This window comes from Temnothorax nylanderi, unplaced genomic scaffold, assembly GCF_030848795.1.
Source record: "Temnothorax nylanderi isolate EJ_2023f unplaced genomic scaffold, tnyl_v1.0 TNYL_tig0058_pilon, whole genome shotgun sequence".
Classification (NCBI taxonomy): Eukaryota; Metazoa; Arthropoda; class Insecta; order Hymenoptera; family Formicidae; genus Temnothorax; species Temnothorax nylanderi.
In genome coordinates this window covers 894,719-918,875 of record NW_027249120.1, presented here as the reverse complement: position 1 = coordinate 918,875, position 24,157 = coordinate 894,719, and the positions used below count along the sequence as shown (strand labels likewise).

At 41.8% G+C, this 24,157-nt stretch overlaps 1 protein-coding gene across 1 annotated transcript in view; it reads right to left on the bottom strand.

Moving 5' to 3' along the window:
• The window catches only part of LOC139773176 (headcase protein-like), a 147,651-nt gene that overhangs the window by 115,141 nt on the left and 8,353 nt on the right, over positions 1-24,157 (bottom strand). The window contains exon 2 of the mRNA XM_071707456.1: positions 8,877-8,973. Within this exon, the coding sequence (XP_071563557.1) occupies positions 8,877-8,973 (97 nt within the window). The remainder of the gene's footprint in view (positions 1-8,876; positions 8,974-24,157) is intronic.

Genomic DNA, 24,157 nt, shown 5'->3' with positions numbered 1-24,157 from the left:
ATAATAACGCGCGCGTTGCTGGAGATTCACGTTCGGCACGAAGAACGCAGACAGATCGATCCATTGTGCGCAAGAACCAAATCACCGCGCGTAACGCCTCGTATTCCAACTATTTCTCTATCAGAGTCTCCCCTTGCTCAGACTCCCTGTGGGAGACAACGGAGGGAAAAAGCAGACGCGCGCAGACGTCTGCTTGAGCAAAAACGCGCGCGAGCCTTGGTAAACCGAGAGAAGAAATGGGAAGAGAAGGAGGAAAAGTGCTATCAGCCACGAGGGAAAAATGTCCGTCGTAATAAGTTTCTGCTCACCTCGCGCCATTCTGCATTAATTACTTGGGATACCGACAAAAATCTGCGGATACCTAGGAGCCTCACAGCAATTATGGTGTACACGACCAGAAAATTCCACGCGCGAAAGAGATTAATACCATATTCTAATTACAACAAATCGCGATGTTAAAAATGTGCACAGAAAACGTACTCTCCGTAATTTCCTACATTTTTAAAAGACCAAACAGCATAGAAAATGTAATCTTATCTAAATATTTGACTAATTTTTTCGTACATATTCCATTCCGCACATATCGTATATATTCTGTTCGTACACATAATTCGTTATTTATTCAAGAGAGACTTCCGCAAAAAAGTCACTCGCAATTTCCTCTAGTTAATTATTCCTCGCGCATGATTCTTTTTTCATCTATTTTTTGTTCTTTGTGCCATTATTTTATCTCCTTGAAGCGCCGAGCGCATAATTCTGGCGCTTACAACGCCTTCGTTTCGCCGCGAATAAAGAAGCATTCAGCTTAGCAGGGTGGCGAGATTTTTTCGCGATATTGCTACAGCGACGCTCCGCGAATTTTAATATTCGACGCGGCAGCCTCCTGCGGCGCTCGACACCGATTCGCCGATTCAGACGAAAGCTTTTCCTGCGCACCCTCAACGAGATTACAGAAATCCGAAATTCGTATGAGCATAGACACTCGCGTAATGGGTAGCAGAGAGAGTACCGGTCCTGAGCGATTCTCGAGAAAGGGAAACACGAACACGGAGCGTTTTCTCGTTTAAGGAGAACACAAAAACCGGTCTCCGGGCGGAGGGAAACCTCCGTAAAAGGCACCTCGAGAAGCGTTTCGTCGCAACTCCGTGTATCGCGCGTTTCGCGACGAAAACGGAAATGGCACCCGCATTCACCGCCATTACTTTTCGTCCGCAGTCGTGTCCATGTCTTAAGACGTTGAGTCCTCCCTTGTCCCTTCCATCGAGCATACATGCGGCTTCTTCTTCCTTTCTAAGAGATGCGTCAGGCCAACGACAGGACAGCGCGAGGAGGAACAACATTTGTCTCGCTGATTATGACTCGTTTCTTTCCTTCATTCTTTCCCCGGTGTTGGTTCTCCCCTTTTCCCAACGAATGCTTGACCGCTCATTGTTTCAGTCGCGGCAAGGGCGCTTTGTCTCGCGAGACCACGATTTGTCAGAACGCGAGGCACGACAGGAAGTGGGTTTCCAAAATGTATGGCCAGCCACGACAATAAAAGAAGCAGTGGTAATTTCGAAAAAAATATTAAATTCAATTCTCAAGCATAATAATATTAATATTGTTTGTTAATTACTTTTTAATACCGAAAAAGATGTCTTGTATCTGCTAAATAAAGTCGATCGTAAAGAGTTACAAATTTTTAATTATAGTGCACAAAGAATATTTAGCAGATACCTATTCAGAGAAAAACTATCGCGTTATTTTGAACTCGCAATAATTTAAGCGTGAAATAACACGCCTGACAATTGCTTTAATTTCCGTGACTCTTTAGCTTAATGAGCGCGAGAAGGAAGGAGGAACCATTGCTCATTATCATTCATAATCCTGGTGGTCAAAGAGAGGTCATTGGTTGTTTCTCTCCATAATGATGATGAGGATGAGGAGAAAACACGCACCTGTCGTTTCTAATTTTCTTATTTCCTCTTCACCGTTATTAAGAAAAAATTATATTTACGGGAAAATAAGTCTTTTATAAATATTACAAACCACCATTATTTCAAGTGACTTTTAACTTTACGTTCTGACGGATTATACTGCTTTTTTATAGTCTAACGACAAATTCATGCGGAAATAAGCATGGAAGAGAGCAAAACATTGCATCGTTAATTTTTCTATTTCTTTTATTTATTACAAAAGAAGAATAATAAATTATTTCACGTGATACTATTATTACTTCATCGTGCGAATAAAACATCAAACGTCTAGCCAAACATGCTCTTTCCTTCGCTCTCGAAAAAAAATGAAGATCACCCGTGTATATCAAGTTCACGGACAAAAATACTAGTGTGCGTGATATGGGGCGAGAGAAGCATAGAGCTATCTTGCATCGATCCGATTGAGGTAGGTCGAGTTCTCAAGGGAACCACGACTCTTATCCCAGTTCAGGGATAAATTCAAGGACAGTCTGATCGTCTACGACTCAAAGTCCAGGTTGACGAGAGTCATGTATCTCGTGCTATCTCATAACAAAAAATAAAAGAGCCTTTTAATTTAAGTATGAATAATATCATAATAGTGAACAACGAATATTGAATATAAACGAAGCTTATTCAACATTTCTAACGATAAATTTATTATATAAAATAAAAAACAATACTCCTTTCCTGCATCGATATATTTTAAAAAGTTTTAATTAAAAAATAATTTAATTAATTTAATTAAATTTATTCAAATAAAATTCAAAACTTTGCTAATCTCAGATATCAGATTCTATAGCAAAAAATATTATAAGACACACAGACAACATATCAAATCATAGAGTTAAATTAATAATTTACATAACTATTTTACGCTCAAACGTATTCTCTTTTTATCTTTTTCCTTTTTTCTTTCTCTCTTTCAGTCTCGCGAATAACAGCACGTTGAATTGTGCGAGTTGCGCAACAGGAAGGCAAACGTTTAAGCTAATGACCTTTAATGCAAACCTCCATTGTGTGCGGAGAGTCTGCAATGAGGGTTAACGCACAAAATGTACTCAGAAAACAAAAAAGAAAGAGAAAGAAAGAGAAATTATGAAGGAAACTTAAGAAAATGAAGAAAGAGAGAATAGGAATAGGATACAGCATACATATACATTTATACATACACATATACTTACACATATACATACATACATCTATAATTCTTTGCAAATACGTTTTTTCTAATTTGCCACAAAATTAAAAACTTTCTTCTAAACTTTTATTAAATAATTTTCTATCAATAGTATTTTAATTGCAGTGTTGTATTGTTGCAACACACAATGTTCATATATTTCCGCGAAAATAGCCAAGGAATAAAGTAATTTCACTTTGACTTTCAAACGTAAAAATTATTGAACTCGATAATGATGAAAAACTTCAAAACCCAATCAAAGTTTAACAGAAGTCGATGAGGATGTACGAACATTTCTCGTTTCCGTCGTAACGAAATTATTGTAGTACTTACAGCTCGATTTGAAACGTTGCTTGAAACGCAAGCGACCAAACTTTCGTTCACTGTTTCGTAGGTTTTGAATTTAATCAGCGCCAGCAGCGAGGAGCAGGAAGATTACGTTACTTGAAAACAACTGCCTCAAAATAGCATGATTGTTCTTGCTCTAGCTCGACCATGGAGAGTTAATGGGTCTCACGTTACTACGTGGACGAGGCAAAAAATCTTGCTGGTAGCAACGGTTTAATAATCGGCAATTAACATTTAGGCAATTACGTGGAACTAAACTCAAAAGATAATGTTAACACTAGCAATTAATATCGTATAATAATAATGGAAATAAAGAATTCCTTTTGCAAACGACAATTTTGATGAAATATGTGCATCTCATTAACATTTTATAGATCGACATGATTGATCTATTTCGCGTCTGCTTTTTGAATGTGTAGTGATTTCGCCATTAAATATCTATTAACGTACAGAAATGAGAGTATATCTCGGTATATATCAAAGTTTTTATCTTGGAAATAGCGGGAAATAAGAGTATGACGACGAAAGATATAAAACAAATATCATTTTCTGTTAACTCGAGCTGATTGGGAAATCAGATTCGGCGTCAGTTTATTAAAAATCAATGTCCATCGAATCGATGAGCGAGACGACGCGGGTAGATCCGCGAAGCATGAGAGGTTGCTCGCGAAAGAAAGGTCTCTCTCTTTTCATCTCTTCCGGAGCGACTGAATTACGAGAAAAGCTTTTCGACGTTCTTACGAGCGGTCCTTTTAATTAATCTCTGCCTCCTCGAACACAAGTATCACTCAGACCTCTAGCGCCACTCAGCATAGACCAACGAGGGTTCCGCGCAATCCTCGAGAAAAATACGCAGTCCATCCTTTGGACGAGATAGATTGCTCTTGTCTACGCCATACGATTTTGTATAGTTTATTTCGTTTCCTTTGTTTAAAAAATTTGTAAATATTATTTAGAAAAAATGTATATTAATAAAAATTGAAAGTATAGACATAAGTTATAAAATTCTTTAAAGAACCACTGTTGTTATCGTCGATTAATTTAACCGAATAGAGGTTAAGCATATACATCAAAGTTCAAATAGTTATCTTAATGCATCTTTTTAATACCTTTGCACCCAAATATCTTTATCTCGAAAAAGTAGAACTATAATTCAAAAGAATTTATAAACAGATTATATCTCGCACAACGTGGCCTTGCCAGAAAAAGCGTAGTTCGCAAATGTTTGCTAACGGAACAATCTCTTATCAGAGTCGAGCTATGCTAAGATAATGAGGGATAATGTGTTCAACGGCGAAATATAACGCTCGGCATAAGCGTCGGTTTCGGTGAAGCACTCTCAACACTTATTTCGAAGAAGAGAGACCTCTGGTGTGGCTTAAAATAACTTTACTGCAATATTTAAAAAAAAATTATTACATATGTAAGTCGTTCATTTTTTATTTAATCTTGTTGTTATTGTTAAATTTTGGATGCTGCAAATTATTTATATATCATTCATCTTATGCAATTTTAATTATGCAAGAACAGAAGGTGAAAGAAGCGGAGTATTGTACACTTTGACATTTTGCCAGCTCAGTATTTTCTGCAAACCGGCGCCGCTGACATTCGATGCATTTATCTTCGTCATAGCGCCCAAGAAACAATATTTACCGAGTCGCGAGATAAAGAGCCGCGCGCGGTTCGTGGCGGCGGACTGCAATAATAAACTATCGCGCCGATGTAACGCTTAGCGTATCGAGTATTTCGACGAAATGATAATATTCGGGTCGTTCAACCGCCTCGCGCACCTCGGCGGGAGAAATTCACGAAGCTGCGGGAGTTACGTAAAAATAAACAATATACGCGCGTGGAGCATGCGGCATTTTTTTTTCCCGTATATACGTCTACATAAAAACAGCAACGTTTTAATTATGTGAAAGATCAAAACGGATAATAAGTGCGGATTTATGACATAAAATTACATTGTCGACTTATTAAAGGTCAGCCGGGAAAAAATGATACGTTACGAAACAAAATGCGTCGTAAAACGTCGCTGTATTAGCTGCAAGGCTTGCTCGGATATGTGAGACATCGTGTTATTACCTTACGAACGTTGACCGCTTTTGTTACGTACGGAGGTGAATAAAAGCGCGACGAGACGAAGTATAAACGAACCGCTAGCGAACGGCGGAATCGCAGACCACTCCTAGTTTCAGCGTCTATATACGCCACGTGTCGACTGTTACTGCACCGTGGCACGCCACTTTCCCATTTCCACTGCTCCTCCTGTCCGATTTATCGTCAGACATAGCCACGAGGTCATTCACACGGAATTCACAGTGTCTGTCGCGATTTGCACACGTGGACGCGCCTCTGCTCTAGCCTCTAATCTAAGAGGTTTCATGTATTTTCGCGAATTTCATTACACAAACGTGTATTAATACTTTAGTACTGCAAAAACTGCGACTGAAGTGAAGCGGCAAGAATCGTGAGAGGGTTTTTCGAAACGACGATAAGAGCGCGGAGAACATTCGGAAGATTCTTTTTTTTTCCCTTCGTCTCAACGGTGTCTTAACGGAGGGTCTTAACGGAAAAGTTATCGCCATGACTTCCAATTCACGGCAGCAATCCTCGGGTCTTAAGTGAGTTCGGGGAACGACGACGCGGGTTGCGTATCGGTATTCAGCGCGCAAAAGGCAAAGCTTGCATTTTGCAATTCGCATCGCGTCGCATCGTATCGCGCAATACAGAAAGGGTGACCCACCCTCGATATGAGAGGGTTAGTGCGAGATAGAGAGAGAGAGAGAGAGAGAGAGAGGAGGGAACGGGGAACGATTGTTGCGGGGACGCGGTTGCCATGGAAGGACTCGGAGGGTGTTTCGAGAGCTTCCAGCGGTTTACAATGGTGCCCTGGTTCCTCCGGTCTCCTCTCTCCTTCCCTTCGTGCATCCTCCTCTGCCACTGCACGGCAAATACGTGCACACACGCTCGCACGAGCCGCGTTCTCGCGCGCGCGCGCGCGCGCGAGATCGATCTCCCTCGAGTTACCTAACGGCTTTCGTTAGACCGGCCGGCCGGCCGGCGAAGCCAAGAAAACCGGTATTATTGAAAAACTGGAACCGCCGGTTCGTCGGCGGAACACGCTCGAGAACGGCCACGGAGAGCCTTATTGCGCAACACTCGCCGATAAAAGAGTGCGACGCAAAAATATCACGCGCTCTGCATTTGTCCGTTTTTCTAATGTCGCGACGTAAAGCGCGAAGGAATGTACAGCGCGTTAAAAAGCGCGTCTTCGTCTAAATGGTAATTCAATTGCCTACGATGTTTCAGTGTTATTGACGATGAGAAGAGTACTAAATATCAAGGGAAATTATTTCTCAATAATAACATGATATATCGCTTATATTTTTAGAAAGATTTTTCAAGAGTATGGTCATGTATCGATGCCATGTCTGGTAGGCAGTTTACTGTGGGCTATAAATGCCACGTCGGACCGTAATAAAACGCATTGTTTTATAAGTTTGACAAAAAAAAAGATCGCGGCGTCTAATAAAATAGCTAAGGACCGATTTTATGAATGTGCCGCGATAAACAATCCCGCACATAAAGTAGCGGAAGAAATAATCGCTCTTATTTTTCTTCTGTCGATAATAACGGCAATAGTAACGAGTAATAGTAGAGCGACTGTAACGACTCTGGTCGTCGAATTTGTTCCAGGAACGGATCGCAGGGCGTTAATTAGCCGCGTCGTTAACTTCTTTAACTGTCAGGATCGTGCGCTATAGCAGGTTTCCTAACGAAACTACAACCCGGGTGACTCTATCAAGACAAGTCATTTGGAACCCTGCAGAAGCGCGTACCCTAGTTCAGAGGGGAGAGTCGACTGGGCTGCTTTACCAGTTATCCTTTCTTTCTCCGTTCCCACAAACAAGCGCTGAAATGGCAGGCAATTTGGAGGTCGAGGCCAGGTCCTAGGTCAAATTTTGTTAGGCATTACAGAACGGGGGTTGAAACGTGCATCACTTATGGGGCCTCCTCCCTCAAGAAGGCTACTTTCTGCCGCGTAATAGAATTAAAAGCGCAGACGCGGTATTTTATCGATGTGAAATATTAAAAGCTTGTCATTTAGCGTATTAACATGTCGAGATTATAAGCTGTAAATTGAAGTGAATCTCTTTTACAGATATGTATATAATTCTACGAAATTTATTTATATAATTTATTAATCTCGTTAACAATGCGGGCTTCATCATGCGAAAGCTTTGTTGTCTACATACGCATTTGTAATATTTCAATATGAATTAAAATAAAACACATTTGACATTCAAATAAATATAAAAACGAATATATATTTATATTCTACCGTCTAAGAGTGGTATATTTTCATTTATTCCTTAAGTACAAAATTCGTGAGCAAACGTTGCGTTTTGTATTAATCCCAAAATAATCTGATTCCTTCTTTCGAATTCATAATATTACTTTGCAATAGAAACAGGTAAGAAAAACAGTTTAAACAAGATTAGCATTAAATACACGTTAGCGTAAACAGATCGCGTCGATAATCCGGATTAACTTGTGGCAATCCCATGTTAATGATATTCTTTACCCTTTTCCGGATTACGGTGCTACCTGATGCAGGTGGACAAGTCATTAACCAGGGTCGACGTTAATCGACGTCGACGCAAGAGGACATTGCACGGCGAGTAACAGGTCAAGGGAATAGCATAAGAGAGTAAAAGTATTCTTTAACGCCGGTGCGCATATAAACGCACGTATGTAACTATGTACGTGCAATGCATGCGTATATGTGCGCGCGCAAAGAGACACACGCTACTCGGACTGCCCGGGTATTGATTTCCCTGCGTATTTGGGGTAGGACGACAGTGTTACAGGACGGGATGCAAAAGGATTCGCCAGGGGCGTAGCTCATGTCTGATTTATGCGAGTGGAAAATACGGTCTCTCTCTCTCTCTCTCTCTCTCTCTCTCGGCTGAGATTAATTTAACGAGTTTCTACGACGAGATTAAACCTGGTCGTCAATATTAGTTTAACTCTCTATCTAGTTACTTTTTATACCTTATTAAAAACGCATACATATTGATGATGCATATATTGAAAGCGCATATAATTAAATACGTGTTTAGTTAAGTATGCTACATTATTATGCTCCATCGTTAACTCATCATGAAAATAATAATTTACTTTTCTTTTGTTTCAAAGTAATTAAAAAGTAACTCCTTCTCCGATCGATATGTTGCGTGACACGACTTTCGAAAGTCGTATTCGACGATTTATCACTTCCCGAACGGTCGGGTTCATTTCGCTAACAAAGCAACGCGTCGTAATTCAAACGTCCCATAAGCGAAATTCTCGACGTGTCATACAAAAAGTATAAGCAATTAATTACTCACCTTAATATGATAGGAGTTAAGCTTGGTGCGGGGCAGACTGTTGAAAGCGCTGAAATCCAGACGACGCGAGAAGATGCCGTTGGCGCCGCAGCTTTGTCTGCAAGCAGATAAAATGAAGTTTTAGGTGACGTTAAATAAATACGACGATAAAATACGCTATATACATATATTATCCATATCACGCGCAATTCCAATATATTTGCATCTACGACATCGATGCCTGGCAAAGAACGCGATTATTGATATCGAACGACATGGGTCGTAAAACGAGCCCTTTAAAGGACTTCCAACGGAAAAGGACGTGTTCCACTAAATTTTTCGCGATTTATAATAACTTCGGACCCTCGGCCTCTCGCTTGACAACTCTCCCTTCAAGGACGCCAGTCGTACGACCCTCGTCGTGCAAGCCTCATGCTTCCTTTATGCATGTGCGACGATGAAAGCGAGCACGAAATATCTCTAAGCGCGTGAGTGTGTGTGTGTGTGTGTGTGTGTGTGTGTGTGTGTGTGTGTGTGTGTGTGTGTGTGTGTGTGTGCAGTTCTTTACCCAGCCCCACATCAATCGTCATAGAAAAAGCCAAAAGTTTCCCAAGCAGAGGGGCACAATTTACGTTCGGTGAAAACGCACTATAGACCGATTACATCACGGGATATATAGACTTTGTTAAACAAACTATTGATGAGTTTAAAAAATGTATAAGCGCTTTTGAAACTGTTTGCCGGTTATTTTTAGACAAAGAAAAACATTTCTGCAACAAATTAAAATTAATATAAGCGCAAGATTAATATTGTTTATTCGCTTCTCTTAATCGCTCAAATTATGATCACGAAAACAATAATAAAACGTTTCTGTAATTACAGCTAATAGGTCGATTAACGTTCAATTACACGGGAAGATCAATCATTTTCTACAACCGTACATTTCTGACACCTACAAACAAGCACACTGGCTTCTTCGTTGCGTAACACTCAACATAACATGAATCAATGACGGTCTCGGCTCGGCTTGCCTTATAGAAGAGATTCTGCTACAGGGGCACGGCAAATTAAAATGATAAAATAGAACAACAACAGGCGCCAGTGAGGTGGCCTCTCCAGGATACTCAGCGCGAGCTGGAATTACAGCGACGACCATAATGGTCGTCGGATCGAGCTGTGCAACATAGTTGCGTCACCAGGAAGACGAGGAAGAGCGAGCGAGCGAACGCGCGAGCGATAGGCGTTAACATAGTGGCGAACAGTGGGGATCAGCTACGACCTTGGCCTCCACTCTAGCGAGACCGTCCCTCTATCGCCGCCTGTATTGGTTGTTTGGCAATGTCAGTCGAGGGTCACGAAAATATTGCGCACCGTCGAAGGCAGGCGGCGGTTTTCTGGGAGGGAAGGGGAAACGCTCATTTACATTATGCAATGCGTTATTCGACTTGTAAGTCTGTTATCAGAGAGCTTAAATGTCGCTACTTATCGCGATCGGTTTAATCACACTTTTTTTTTCAACGTGGAATCTAGGACAATTCTTGCCGAGATAAGTTTGGACGAGCATAATACATAAATAATTGGGGTATTACATTGATCCGGTTCTAAACGAGAATTCGTTATTCTCTTAAGTTTGATCTCTTTCTTGAGAGCTTAGATTGAAATCATGACCTTGAATCATATTAACGTGGATAGAGAAATTTTCAAAAATAAAAAAGCTTTACACCTAGGCAAAACTATGTATATTAAAAATAAATTTATTGTTAGATTTGATTGAATTACGACGAAAATGAAAACACAAAGTCACAAGGCACGTATAAAGATTGATATATGAATAAAGATTATCCTTTGTTATTCCAAAATATGATTACGATCTGGAAAGCATATGCAACGGAAATATAAAGTTCATTCTTCGTCGCTCACGTAACCGTTGGCGCCAGACGTTATAATTCTACCAACCGTCACAACAAAACAGCAAATAGCATGTTTGAGCCTAAGTATAGTCTATTTTTACATATCAGACGCGATAAATGTTGTCAGTTGCCCAAGTAATATTTTTCGAATATCCATTATTCAGTTATCGCGTTTCGTATCAATCTACGTTTTTTTTTTCCGACCGCGCTGTCACGGTTTGAGCTCCTCGTTAGATCCGATGATAGAATTTTACATCGGTTGGTCGCACGACGATGACTAACGTGCCGTTATGTAACGTGTTGTTATGAAAACTTAGTTGCGACAGGCGCAGCTTCGTGCGCGGGCGCACGAAGCACGGAGCGTTTCGAAGTAAATAGCGCTGTTTACACCGCATTACCGAGATTAGTCGACAATGTAGCGGAGAGCCGATAAAACGCGAGGAACGCGACGCGGCGCCGCTCCTTTTTTGCGCAGCACCGGCCGCGCTTGGCAACTCGCAACACGTTGAAAATACACGTGAGTTAGTCGCGCGAGCCGCCCGCGGAAATTATTATCAACGCATACCCACGTCATCGGCATACCATATGCCTCCGACTAAAATCGAGCTGAACAAAAAAAAATTATCGGAGCGCCGAAAGGCCGGATTCTTTGTTTCTGCACGATAGAAATTATCATTTCCACATATTACTCGGCGAGCCGTGAATTACGCATTCCACACGAACGCTGAGCGTACGCACGTATCGAACCGAGTAATCCTTAAAAAGATACGCGTGTAGGAAGCATTCGTGGACTGGCTAACTTTCGTTTTCGATGAAGCATTCCTCGCATTCGACCGTGGGGGACGCTGACAAAAGACAAACAAAAAAAAACCGAAAAAGAGAGAGAAGGAGAGAAGAGACGGCACGCTGGAGGAACTCCGGAATAAAAATAAGAACACGGTGGTATACACGTGAAAGCCATTAAGTCGGACGTAACGGTGGGGAAAAAATAGTAGCCCGCAGTCCGATTTAGTGCGCACTAACCGGTTTTTCGTAGTTAACATACCCGAGCGCGCGCGCGCGCGCGCACGCACACATCCGCACGTGTTATCTGAGAATGGTGTGTGCCGCGCACCGCTGATGCAAGAAAGTTATTATCTAACCTTGACGCGACACTCGCCCATGCGGGCCCCCGAATTTCGCGAGCACGTGTCGCAGATACCCCGGAATTTGGTTATCGTTGCGCCGGCAACGGTGACGCACGGCGACCCGAGACGCCCCGCAAGCGAGTCGGTGCATTATTTTTAGTCACGGACGCAATCGCGCAGGGGGGGATATATATATGTATTTTCAGGCGATATCGACGCGTAACGCAAGGCGCGATTAATCGTACGCTCGAGTAATGCCATTAGCCCTGAAAACGTTGCGTTCGAATCCCGCTCGATTAACAGCATGGCGCCGATTAAGTTTTTGTATCGAATGCGCTTGGCGAACAGGCGTATCAAATGTTATTGCACATTATCATTGTTTTGCGTTCGTATCAGGATTAACCGCGAGATAAGTTCTGAGAAAAACCGTTAGATAAACATTATTAATAATAAAGCGCGAAACAATAACACGGATAACGATATAGTCATATAATATTATTATAGACTTACGAATCGTGCTTGGAGCGTTAACGTTTTACAGCAATATTATAAATATTACAAATTTATACGTATCTCTCGTTAGGTTCATTAATACGAAAGAACAATCAATATCAGCAATTTGCACCTGTCTATATTAAGAGTTTCGTATTAAGAGATTTAACGTCTAAGCCACGGTGAAAAACATCTGGTCTAGCTCGGGCACGGCGCTGTCGAATTAATTGGCATCGTAAAACGCGCGATTTATGCGTTGCGGCATTCAGCGATGTGGGACCTGATCTAACATTGTTGCGCAAACAGCAGGCGTCATATACGGCGCTCGGCGCCGGACGGAGCGGATAAAGTTTTCGTAACCGAACACCGACTCGATAGACAGTGTATCGAGTCCCGGTCGGTCGCACAGAGACGGATTACGTTTCTAGGAAGTGTTCCACACTCGACACCTTCCCTCGCTTCTCCGCGCGTGAATGACACGCCGCGCCGTCGAGGCGTAAAGAGGATCCTGGGCAGCCGCGTATCACTTCGCCGCGTGTATATCCCGCAACCTGTCTTTTATTCGCCTTCCCGCGCGCCACGGCGACGACTCGATTTGTTACGTCGGCGACCGAGCCGGTTAGTCAGCGTTTCCGCGAATCGCGCCGTCCGTTCGCGGTAATATCACGTTGCGCCGATCGCAGGCAGGCAAGTGTTCCCGCTTTGCTGAAAATAGCAGCGAGCGAGAACGTGCGCGCGCAGTTCGCGTCTAGCACTCGCCAAACAACCGTATCTCTCTCTCTTCATTTTTTTTTCCGCGCAAACATGTGTGCGGCCGCGATAATGATTATTGACGAACGACCGATCGGCCGCACACTCGTGCGCGCCATCAGGAATCATATAAACGGATCCTGTTGCGTTGTGTCGAAGAAACTCGACGGGACTCGACACGTATTTTGCACATTTGCGAAGATACGCGCTTCGTGTACGCGCGCACTGCCGCGATTATGCAAACCCGTCACGTTTATCGCCAACCGCTCGACACGAACCTGATCTATCTTAATACATCGACCGATACCATTCCTCCGATTTGTTATCGCGGATTAACGCGCTCGATGCGCAAGTGCCCGTGGATAACTGATCGGAGCCCAACGGAGCGTGAGGGGCTCGCCCTTCGTCAAACGATCCGGAACCGCAAATTTTTCTCGTTTTTTTTTCTTTCTTCTCCCTGGGAGTTGACGCCACTGCCAGAACATCGATGATATCACCGGGAATGTATATAGCGATAGATGCAACGGGGAAAACCGCGGCAGTTGCAGTGGAATATCGTGCAACTTATTTCCGGCGACTTACGTCAGCGCACTTTATCGAGTGCCTGACCTAGGTTGTGATACCTACTCTATGAGGGAGAAAATTTTAGCTTAGGCACCGCACGGATGGTAACAGAATCTATTTTGGGGGGATTCAAGCCTAAAATAAAGTAAAATCTATAAGCTTTCTGATTCTGATAATTCTGTTATACATTATTATAGATTTTTATAAAATGTTATGAAATGTAAACTTGGCATTGATAAAAAATTTAACTAATATTATTATCAATTTATATCAAAGTTTTATTAATTCCGTCTTCAGATCTTCAGATAATTATCCTTTGTAAAATAATGTCTTCCTTTTAGCTAGAGTTAGAAACTGCTAGTGCAGTTTCTGACATCTCTATCAAGGGTACGAATTGTATACAAGTTCAAGGATATATAAAATTAGCGATCTAAAACCGTTATACATATTAGATGCGGTTTGAGTCATAAAAATTTAGCTACGCAAATTGAAAATTGATAGCATATTTTTATAGAAACAGGAAACTTCTATTAGATCATCAAATTTAGATTTATACAGATATATTATTAATGTGTTTTTATACATTTATCTCACTTTGTCGCGTTGTGACAGATTCGATCCATGTTTGCCTGAATGCAGCCACAGCCATAAAATTGCGAATTTTCTGTTTGAATTTTAAAACGCGTGAAAAACAAGGTTAACTTTTTATTATTATAGCTTGTCTTCCATTTATATCCGTGATCTGTATATTTGTGTGAAATCTGGAACGTATGTAATTCGCTGGCTTGTATATGTGTCGTAACTAAAAATATTCTCGAATCCAAATACATAACTTAGTAACAGATGATCGCCTGATATTATTTTTATCTCATACAACTGTATAAAAGAAATCTTTGTTATCGCTAACTGAGTGTTATATTCGAAGATAAGTGCAGAGTATGAGTACGTGACTTTGTCTACAAACAAGATAGAGATTGGAATGCTATCATTTGAAGTGTTTATCGATAGATACTCGGGCAACTTAATTAGACCACCACAGCAAGAAAATATCTCCTGTTCAAGCAAACTTGTATTTTTCATAAAACAGTAAGCGGCTCTATATTTCAAATCCGGTCCAATTCCTTCCCAGCATCGCATCGGTAATTTAATGGAAAGGCGATAGTTTCGGGGCAATCTGTACAGGCATTTTTCCAAGTAGGCGTCATCTTGTTTACCACGCGCTTACCGGCCGTTATTTACGAGCGTAAAGTTCTAAAAAAAGGCGAAAATGACAGAAGCGAAAGTAAAACTGAGCGAAGCATGCAGTTGTGTGGTTCGATGATATTTTTTTTGCTAGAGGCTTTATCGCATTTTTGCGCAGTTAGGCGATAACGTGCTCGCGAGATGCCCTTCCGTCACCGGCATCTCACACGTACACTCATATGTATACACACACGCATGTGCATAACTGATGCGCGATATACACATCAGCCAATGGTCGCGCGAGTGAAACTAAGCGCCACTGGGCGTGTCGCAAATAACATACTCATAGTCATGATACATTCGCGTACATATGTGTGAGTGCATTTTTTTGTGGACACTGAGCGTGTGTATGTCTCCGTGTGTGTGAATCGGACCGTGTTACTCGTGCCGGAATGCAGAGCCACGCGGTAAATAAAGACCTCGCGCGACCGCGAAGAAGCTAACCCGATAAGACTTCGCCGAAGATCTCCAAGGATGGAGATAAATTCTGCGAACTCGTTAATATTCAAGAGCCGAGCGGGATAAAATTATACTTATTTTCCTGACAAGCGAGTAAAGCGAGCATCGTTGATTCACAGTGTTAAGACGGGAAAGATTAATGCGTCGTTTATGTACGGATTGTTCGGTAAAGAAAATTTGATTGTAAGAGATGTAATAGAAATGTAGTTTTAAAAAACTCTTAATCACTCAATCGAGAAGTAGAAGTTAAAGCGTGAAAATACCTGCTAAAGAAATATGAAGCAAAAAATCATATATATTACCTCATTATCAGCTTTATTAAAGTAACGGCATGATTAATCCTCTGTTTATAAAACTTGTGCAATAAGCTGCCGAAGTAAAAATCAAGAATTTTTTCGATGAGAAGTGAGATAAGTATACATAAGGTCAGTATTATAAGTCTGGGAATTACATGACATATAAAAAGCTCGCATATGCATTTGCTAATGTTGCATAATATTCTAAATCAGTCAATCTCATTTTCATAAATAAGATAAGTTCCTTTTTTAGACTCCTCTAATTAAAACGTTTTGACGTTGCTTTTGATTATAAAAATATTTCTTCTTTTTTTCTGCTAGAATAAAATTGTAATGTTTCGAGTAAAAAGTTGGTTGCCTATAATCCGTGAAATCTACCTGCGGCACAAAACGTACCCCATTCACGCGTCCATCTTTGTCAACCGGCAAACTCGTGCGCGGATTGACGAGGTGTTTCGAATTACCGAGATCAAAGCACGCGCAAACTTTGTTGTCAACGCGAGAGGGAGGAATGGAACGGTATAGCGGATGGTTATCGGTAAGCCGAAAGCGTCCGTAAGGGATTGTCGGGTAATGAGATAGCGTCAGCGAGGAGAGGATCGAACGTGTATAGATTCGGTGTCTTGCGTCCCCGCGATGTCCTTGAGCGGCGCGGATGAGACTCCTGAATTCGCTTCACGAATTACTTACGAAGCACGTGAGGATCTTGCTAAAGACGGAGGCTAGCCAGCTGCCACGTGCAATTTCTACGGACAGCGACGACGATGATGACGACGACGAAGACGACGAAGACGACGAACATCGTGCCTCTTGTACGTGCCCCGTCTACGTGGCACGATGAAAAGGAATCTTTTGCAGCTCACACGACTTAAATCCCCCTAAAGCGGGTCGCAGGTGTGCGTTAATGAGTCGGGCAACGATAATGGAAACGACGGTACGGCTAAGCACACACAATGGACCGTCCGACCGACCGACCGGTCCGCTGCTTGTGGTTCTCTCCAGCCAGTCGATGTCGCGTGAAAATTTGTACAGGCTGCTTCTTTAGCACTTAACCCATCCCAAGAAACTTACTTTACGCGAACAAGGTAAACGTATTCTCGATGCGAGTTTCTTTCCCACATATGGGCGCTCTGTCACGATAACCAAGAACAAGGAAAGAAATATGGCACATATCTCCGAAATACTAAAGACAGAGACCGGTAATGCAAAATAAAGAAATAAACGTCGTATATTTTTCAAAAACGTCCAGTTAAGTCTGTACCGCCATTCCTTTAACGCTCGTCCTATCTGAAGGCGCCCATCTTAAATGTATTCAGAATGCAATTTTGTTTTTGTGGTCTTTTTATTTCTTCAGCTGCTATTAACCGAAACTGGTTTTTAAATATGATTTTACGTTACATAAACACGCCCGATCACACACGCGTTATTTTTATAGAATATAAATATAATATATGACTTTTTTTGCCCAAGATAAAGGCTCGTATTCTCGGCTCACTTTTATCGATAAAAGCGCGCTTTTATTTCTGAAATGCTATAGTATATGTAACGTGAACCATATTAAGCATCTCAGAAATAAAAGCGTGCTTTTATCGATAAAAGTGAGCTGAGAATACGGGCCAAAATCTTCATATAAAATAATTTCTGTGCTAAAAAAAGACACTGGGATACAAGACCAGAACCAAAAGAATCGGGGACCGGTTCTTCCGGCGCGATGCGATTTCCGTCTATTAATAGACGGCATAAACACAGCAGAACGACGATACGAGGATGCTCGCGCGGCGAAGAAAAACAAGCTTCACGGATGACAGCCACGAGAAGACATTGATGGCCGCCGGTTGTCGGTTACGTGCGTCGAATCATGATGCAGAATTCCCCCCGGTGCATTCGTCCGCGAGAGTGCCTGCATGTTCCCGATTTAATTGTATGCTAATGCCGCGCGTTCGATCTGAGCGTGAAAGCAGTAGCCGCTGCCGAGGTTCGCAGCGTTCGTTAATTAAAACGAGGACGATCGAGAGGCGGGGACTCTCGATTTGCGAGTTGTTGTCGCGTCTAATCTAGGCAAGATATTCATTAATTCGCGTTACAAAGGCTCTCTATCATCGCGAAGGATACGAGAATCAATCCCGTCGACTATCGAAAACATTTTACACGCGAATTACATTAGGCGATATTAATTTGTATTTTAAACGCGCATAAACGTCTTTCATCACCGGGAGCAGATGTAAGATATCGGAATAATACCAAGATATTACTTTCAGTTCGCTATTATACCGCGACGCGGCAGTAACATGTGCCTACAAGTTTCGAACAAGTTCGATATCAGCCGTAACATATTTTCCTTCTCTTTTTTTGTTGCCAAATCGGCTCCGTCTTACCCTCACGATATATCGTCGCGTGATCTTGTGTGTTGTGTGTACATAAAACCATCTCTCGCGGCTATCGAATTATCGAAGCTAGAATATCTCAGCTGTGATATCGGAGTAAACGTCGCGCAAAGTATTGACTAGAACTGTTTATATACTATGGAGGGTGGGAAGGGAAGAGATCCGTCAAACGTATGTCCGCAAACATAGCGAACCAACTGCTCTCCAATCTCCCTCTCGCTCCTCGCTGTGTTTCGTTAAATCCCGTCCGGGATGCCGAAGCGAGGCTTTTGTCGCCGACACGAGCCGTCTTTGAGGGTCAATGTCAACGGCACACTGTCGATAGCGAGAGCCTGGTTGGACGATGCCTGAAAGGGTGCGATTTCGAGTGTCATGTTCAGGAACGCGCGCTCTCGTCCCTCCCCCCCCTTCCTCCCGCCCCCTCGAAAGAGACCGTCGCTGGATTGTTGCATTGCTTTGTGCGACGCGTACTCGACTGACTCGTCACCGAAAATGTCACCGGGGTGAATCGAGGGAGAAAAGCGGACGCGACAATCGTGGGAGACTGCGTTCGTGGTGGTGCAGCTAGTTACGCAAAGCAGAAATCGTCGGTGCTTGTGTACAAGGTTATCAGTTAATAAACCTGACATTTGATTACGAGAATAAAAAATATATCGCTTTACGTGGCGGATCTTATATAATGTATTTCACAATAAAATTTATGATTATAAGGCTATATATTTCTGTAAACCGAATTTCAGCTTGAAATTTTGTGATTTGATCTTACGACAGGCGAAATCGCAGGAATTCGTTCACTTATTGTTAGATTTGGCCAGATTGAGAAAATGATATTACGAATACCCGCAGCCGAGTATCGATGGTAGTTGCAGTTGGAAAGAGAATCGGAGCGACGTCGAGAACGAGAGCCATCCAATAAACCGAAATAGAGTCGGCGGATAAGGAGCTTTTTTCTCCTCGCCAGGACACGTACGCGCGTGAGAAAAAGGAAGTCGAACGATCGTGTAAGGAGGTCCTTGTAACCGGACTTATCCCCGACGCGATAACGGACCCCCCGAATGAATCTCGCCAAAGAGAGAGGATTACCTGAGAACTCTAAAGGTTAATCCCCCCCCCCTCCCTCGACCCGCCACACAGTTATACAGCGCAGGGAACTCTCGAGGATTATATGCTCACGTGCTCCAGAAAGCACGAATTCCCGCCAGATTTTCAAGAGGCAGAGACACAAGCGGACTCTAAGCTCCGTAGTCACATTTCATTTCGAATGTCTGAAATTTTCATTAGTTTGCACCTCTTTCCGAGCGGATATCATTGAGAATAATGTAGATTGTAAAGCCTTAACAAACTAATTACGGAATATTTTAATTGGAATATTTCAAATTTATATTTTAATTATTTGCTGTCAAAAACTTTGAAATTTTATGTTCGACGAATTGCTCTCTCGCATTAATTAAAAAAATGCACGCTAAAGTGCACGCTGTGATAAACTACTCTGAGACATTGTTATATATATGTATATACATAGAATATATCGAGTATGTTATCAAGTGCAAATATTGCACTCGACTTAATCTCTATTACGCACGCGATGAACATGTAACTGAACATTTACCCATTTGTCTAATAATATATTAGATTTTAGAAGAAATATAGCATGTTAGATTATAACAATAGAAACAAGAGAAAAAGAAAGCAAGAGATATCATTATCACAATTAATTCTAGCTGGTAAATTTTTCTCTCGGTTGTTTTTCTCGGCGCGCGTACTTGGAAAATACATTCGAGCGCGGTAGGCCATAATTATTTAACAAATTATTGCGAAACGTATTATCAAGCATCAAATATAAACATTGAAGCACGCGAGCCGCTTCATATCACATATCCATATGTTATGGTACATGCCGTAGACGAGAGGTAAAGAGATGAGAGAGAGAGAAGAGAAGAGGGGGGGAGAAACGTTTTCGCTATAATTAAATGTGGCTGGTAAAAGTTTCCCCTATTTTCCGAAACGCATACCCACAAATTGCATGCGAGCGCCAAACGAGTGTATCGTGCACGCGAGGAAAATGCGAGAGTTGCGTCTTTCTCTCTCCCTCTCTCTTCTTCTCGAGCAAAGCGAACACGACGTTAACAAACCAATTAGCAATAAACCACCTCCGGGCCCGTAATAATTTACACACTCTCGTGCGTAGAATATACACATACGAATGCGGGAGGAGGCGCGGCGGCGAATCTTTCTCGTCTGGTTCTCCTCGTCCTCCTTAACTCTCGCCTTCGAGGAATCCGATGAAACGGACGGCAGGGCGAGAGAAACGGAGAACGGCGGAGAAGGGAGGAAGATGAGGGCGCGGGCGGCCAAAGATAACGGGATCGCGTAAATAAGTATCCGGGCGCTGCCAGGACGAACTGGCAGGCTGCTTGGCTGGCGTTTTAGGCTGGTGATTTAGCCGGCGGATCGTTGCAGGAACGCGATACAACCGATCGAACGTATTTGAAAGAATACCTCTTTGTCGTATCCGCATTTCGAAAAAAAAAGGTATATAAAGGAATCGCGAGAAAACACAGATGGGGAGGGAGTAAAGGAAGAGGGAGCGCAAGATTGAGATTTAACCGGAGTCGGGAGTGGTTCCTGCGGGAGAACTTCTTCGCGCCATCGAAGAAGCTTTGGAATATAGATCGTCTGCTTCCCCTCCCGGGGAAACGGAAGTGACGTGTTCGTTGCTTCCGACGCAATATATTCCGCTGCGATTGTTAGAAGTGGCGACACGTGAATCTGTATTCGTCCGGGGATTCCCCGGTTCCAATTAGCATGTATGTGATACTTGCGCGATTGATGTTATTTTCGTTTTACGACAATTTAGCAATTTGAATCGACTTCATAAATTAAGATCAGTGTCCTGGATTTAAAAGTTCTTAATGTCACTTGCTATATTCTATGAATTTTGATGAAGGTGATTTCGATATAATTCAATTATATTCAATAAAGTATAACACATTAATAAAAATTGATGACCTTTTATAATCCAATGTAAAGAGTATCTGGACAACATATTTTATATTGAAAAGATTAAAGGCCGTTTCTCTCTCTAACTTTTTATGCAGATTATAGAAAAATATCGTGCTTATTAACTACTGCGATATTCCTGAGTCAGCGAAACGAAAAGTTTTGATGTTCTTAACGTATTCGATGTTCATATAAGTTAAGATAATAATATCGCAATGTGAGGGCGGCTGCCTTTTGACACATATTCAAAGTATCCTTACTAACTTATGTGAACAGGATATTCTGGCATCGAATTACGTATTCCGTAACACGCTCATGTAACGTTATAATACCGCGAAGCCTCTCTCTGTTTCTGTCGAGACAATGAGAGGGTTCGGAGCAATCTTCCATGAGAAATTCGAGCTCGGATCGAGTCACGTGGATCGGCACGAATTATGATCGTCGAAAAAAAAGGCCGTTATAACGTTGGGAAGCCTTGCCAACCCAAAAACTATTTCTGTGGGTATCGATCACAATGCATAAAATATCTACTTGACTTTAATCTATATTCATATAATATACTCAGAATTAGATAGACGAATTAGCATTAAATGTTTATCTTCAACTACCATTTTTATTGTAACTACTCTTTGTTCCACCGAAGTTTTTCATGTTTAAAACGCTGACGAGTACATTAATGTTTATTTTAATTAAAGATGCATTGTTCATCGCCACAGATCTAATTGTACAATTAAGAATAAGGTCATGCGATAATTTTCGGTCAACTAAAAAAAAATTCAGCTTGCGTTAACATTACAGTGCAATTGAAGACGTTCTCAAGTCTGACCTCTCTGTCCCTCTTTCGTCCGTTAATTAAGCCGAGGTCGAAAAGTTTCGACAAGCGCGCCTCACAGCGAAACGCAATTTCCTTAATTACCGCAATTCGGCAAACCGACCGAAAACGCGACACCGTTTCCGCCGAAATGCCGCCCGTCACACGTCGGACGAGCCTAACGTAATTAAACTCGTCCGAGGGATGTAATTTTTAAGTAATCACCGTCCCCGAAAGTCAAGAGCGCGTAAAACTCTTCCGCCGAGGGATGCGCACGATGGCTATTCGGCTTATTACCTTGAGAACCTTATCGCCTCTGGAATTCTAACAGAAAGTTAATTCCCCCCGAGTATAGGCGGGAATACGTTTAACTTCCGTATCTGAGAAACTTTCAAGCACACAAGATCGTAAAATGGCGCAGCATACATATTAATGTTGCTTGAATACATTTTTTCTCAACGAATTAAATTTAATTAAATTTAACTAAATTTAATTTAATTTAACTACAACGGATAATGTGTATTTTCATGGTAATTATCATATAAGCAACTCTTTAAATATTTATGTGTTATCATGAATTTACCTCTGTTTAAACGCATTTCTAAAAAGAAATAAACATGAATTTAATTTAATTCATCGTATTTCGCGCTGTAAAAAATTATATTTTTCTCCACATTTTGCATATGAAACTGATGTCAGCGAGGTCGGGTTGAGTCAGGTTACGCGAAAAAAAAAACAGGAACTATATGTCGGAAACAATATTATCTTCACTCGCGCAATCGTCGACGAGTCACGACGCATCGACGACTGCATCTATTGTGCCCAAATATAACTTCGATTTTTCTAACGCGATTTGTATTCATGGCGACCTCATTGCGGGCTTTCAATATGCAAGCGAGCTCGTCGGCGCGATAAAATTTCGCCTTCGCGAAAAACTACGCCGGAACGGTAGGAAACCGCGCGAAGAAACGGACGGAAGAAATACAAAAGTGAGGAAGGAGGACAGAACGGCTCGCCTGCAGTTCATGAATGTTAATGACGTACGAGTAGGCGAGGCGCTATGCTCCTATCTCCCTCTCCCCTTCCCTCCTCGCCCGTTTCCTCCACAACCGTCTCGTACGACCCATACATATTTGCATGAATTTGGCAAACAGCTCGTTACGAATGCGACGAATGCCATATAAGCGTGCGTGCAAACGTGAGCGCGCGCGAGAAACGCCTATGTTTGGGTCAACGTGTGAAGGCCGTTCGGCGCCTCGCAAGTCCGCGAGCTGAATGCGAAACCGAATTAATTTTTGACTCCGTAATTACCGCGCCTTGTCACGAGCCTCCGCTCCGAGAATCGTTGACAGAGTTCATTATTATCCCGACCTTCGTGTCGATTATCTCACACGCCGAAAAAAACATCTAGTATATATTATGTCACTTGTCGAACGTTTCGTTCAACTTCCTCTAATGACAAATATCAATAGCTAGTATCGAGTACTGAAAAATTGTCTGAAAAATTGTTTTGACGAAAGTTCTGAGTCGCGAGTCGTGGAGATGTTTTTTTTATCAAAAGAAGCGTCCATTAAATTTTATCTCAGCTTTTTATATTAAATTTTCTCGTCGAGCTGAGATTGTTTAACAAAACATGCGCTTTTAATGAGCTGCCGTTATTATTAACGCGATACGCTGAGAGAGGGATAAAAGTTTCAACTTCGCGACAGTGACCACGGGTGCTGGATGTAATGAAGTCTAATCCTTTTATAAACTTGCGTCTTTTATACCTACGTGAAAATAGTGAAGAACACAAACTCGCCCTCGTTTAACAAAAAGTAATTTCAACTCGCGCCGTATGGAAATTACTTCTTGCGCGCTATCTGCAAGAATAAAGATGGAAAAGAAACTTTTTCCTCTCGCGCAGCGCTTTGTGCACAACTGTCGCTTTGTACTTCGAGGCGGCGACCTTCCGTAATATCGATATTCTCATAATCATTTTCTTCTATTGTTGAGAACTTGTAAGAAAATATCTCTGAGGAATATTTAATTTCTTCATATTCTTCATATTTTATTACACAAAATTGAATACGATATGAAAGCTTGAGATACGTACGGAGAAGAAAATAGTAATATCTTTAAGAAAAAGCTATGTAACATCGGTATAATATATTAATGATAAATTGCTGAAGCAGTATCGATATTTTCACTTAATTATCGATATTTCGACGGAATATCGATGTTGTCCTGCCGGCTATCGTTAGTCGCGCTGCTTTTCTTTAATAATT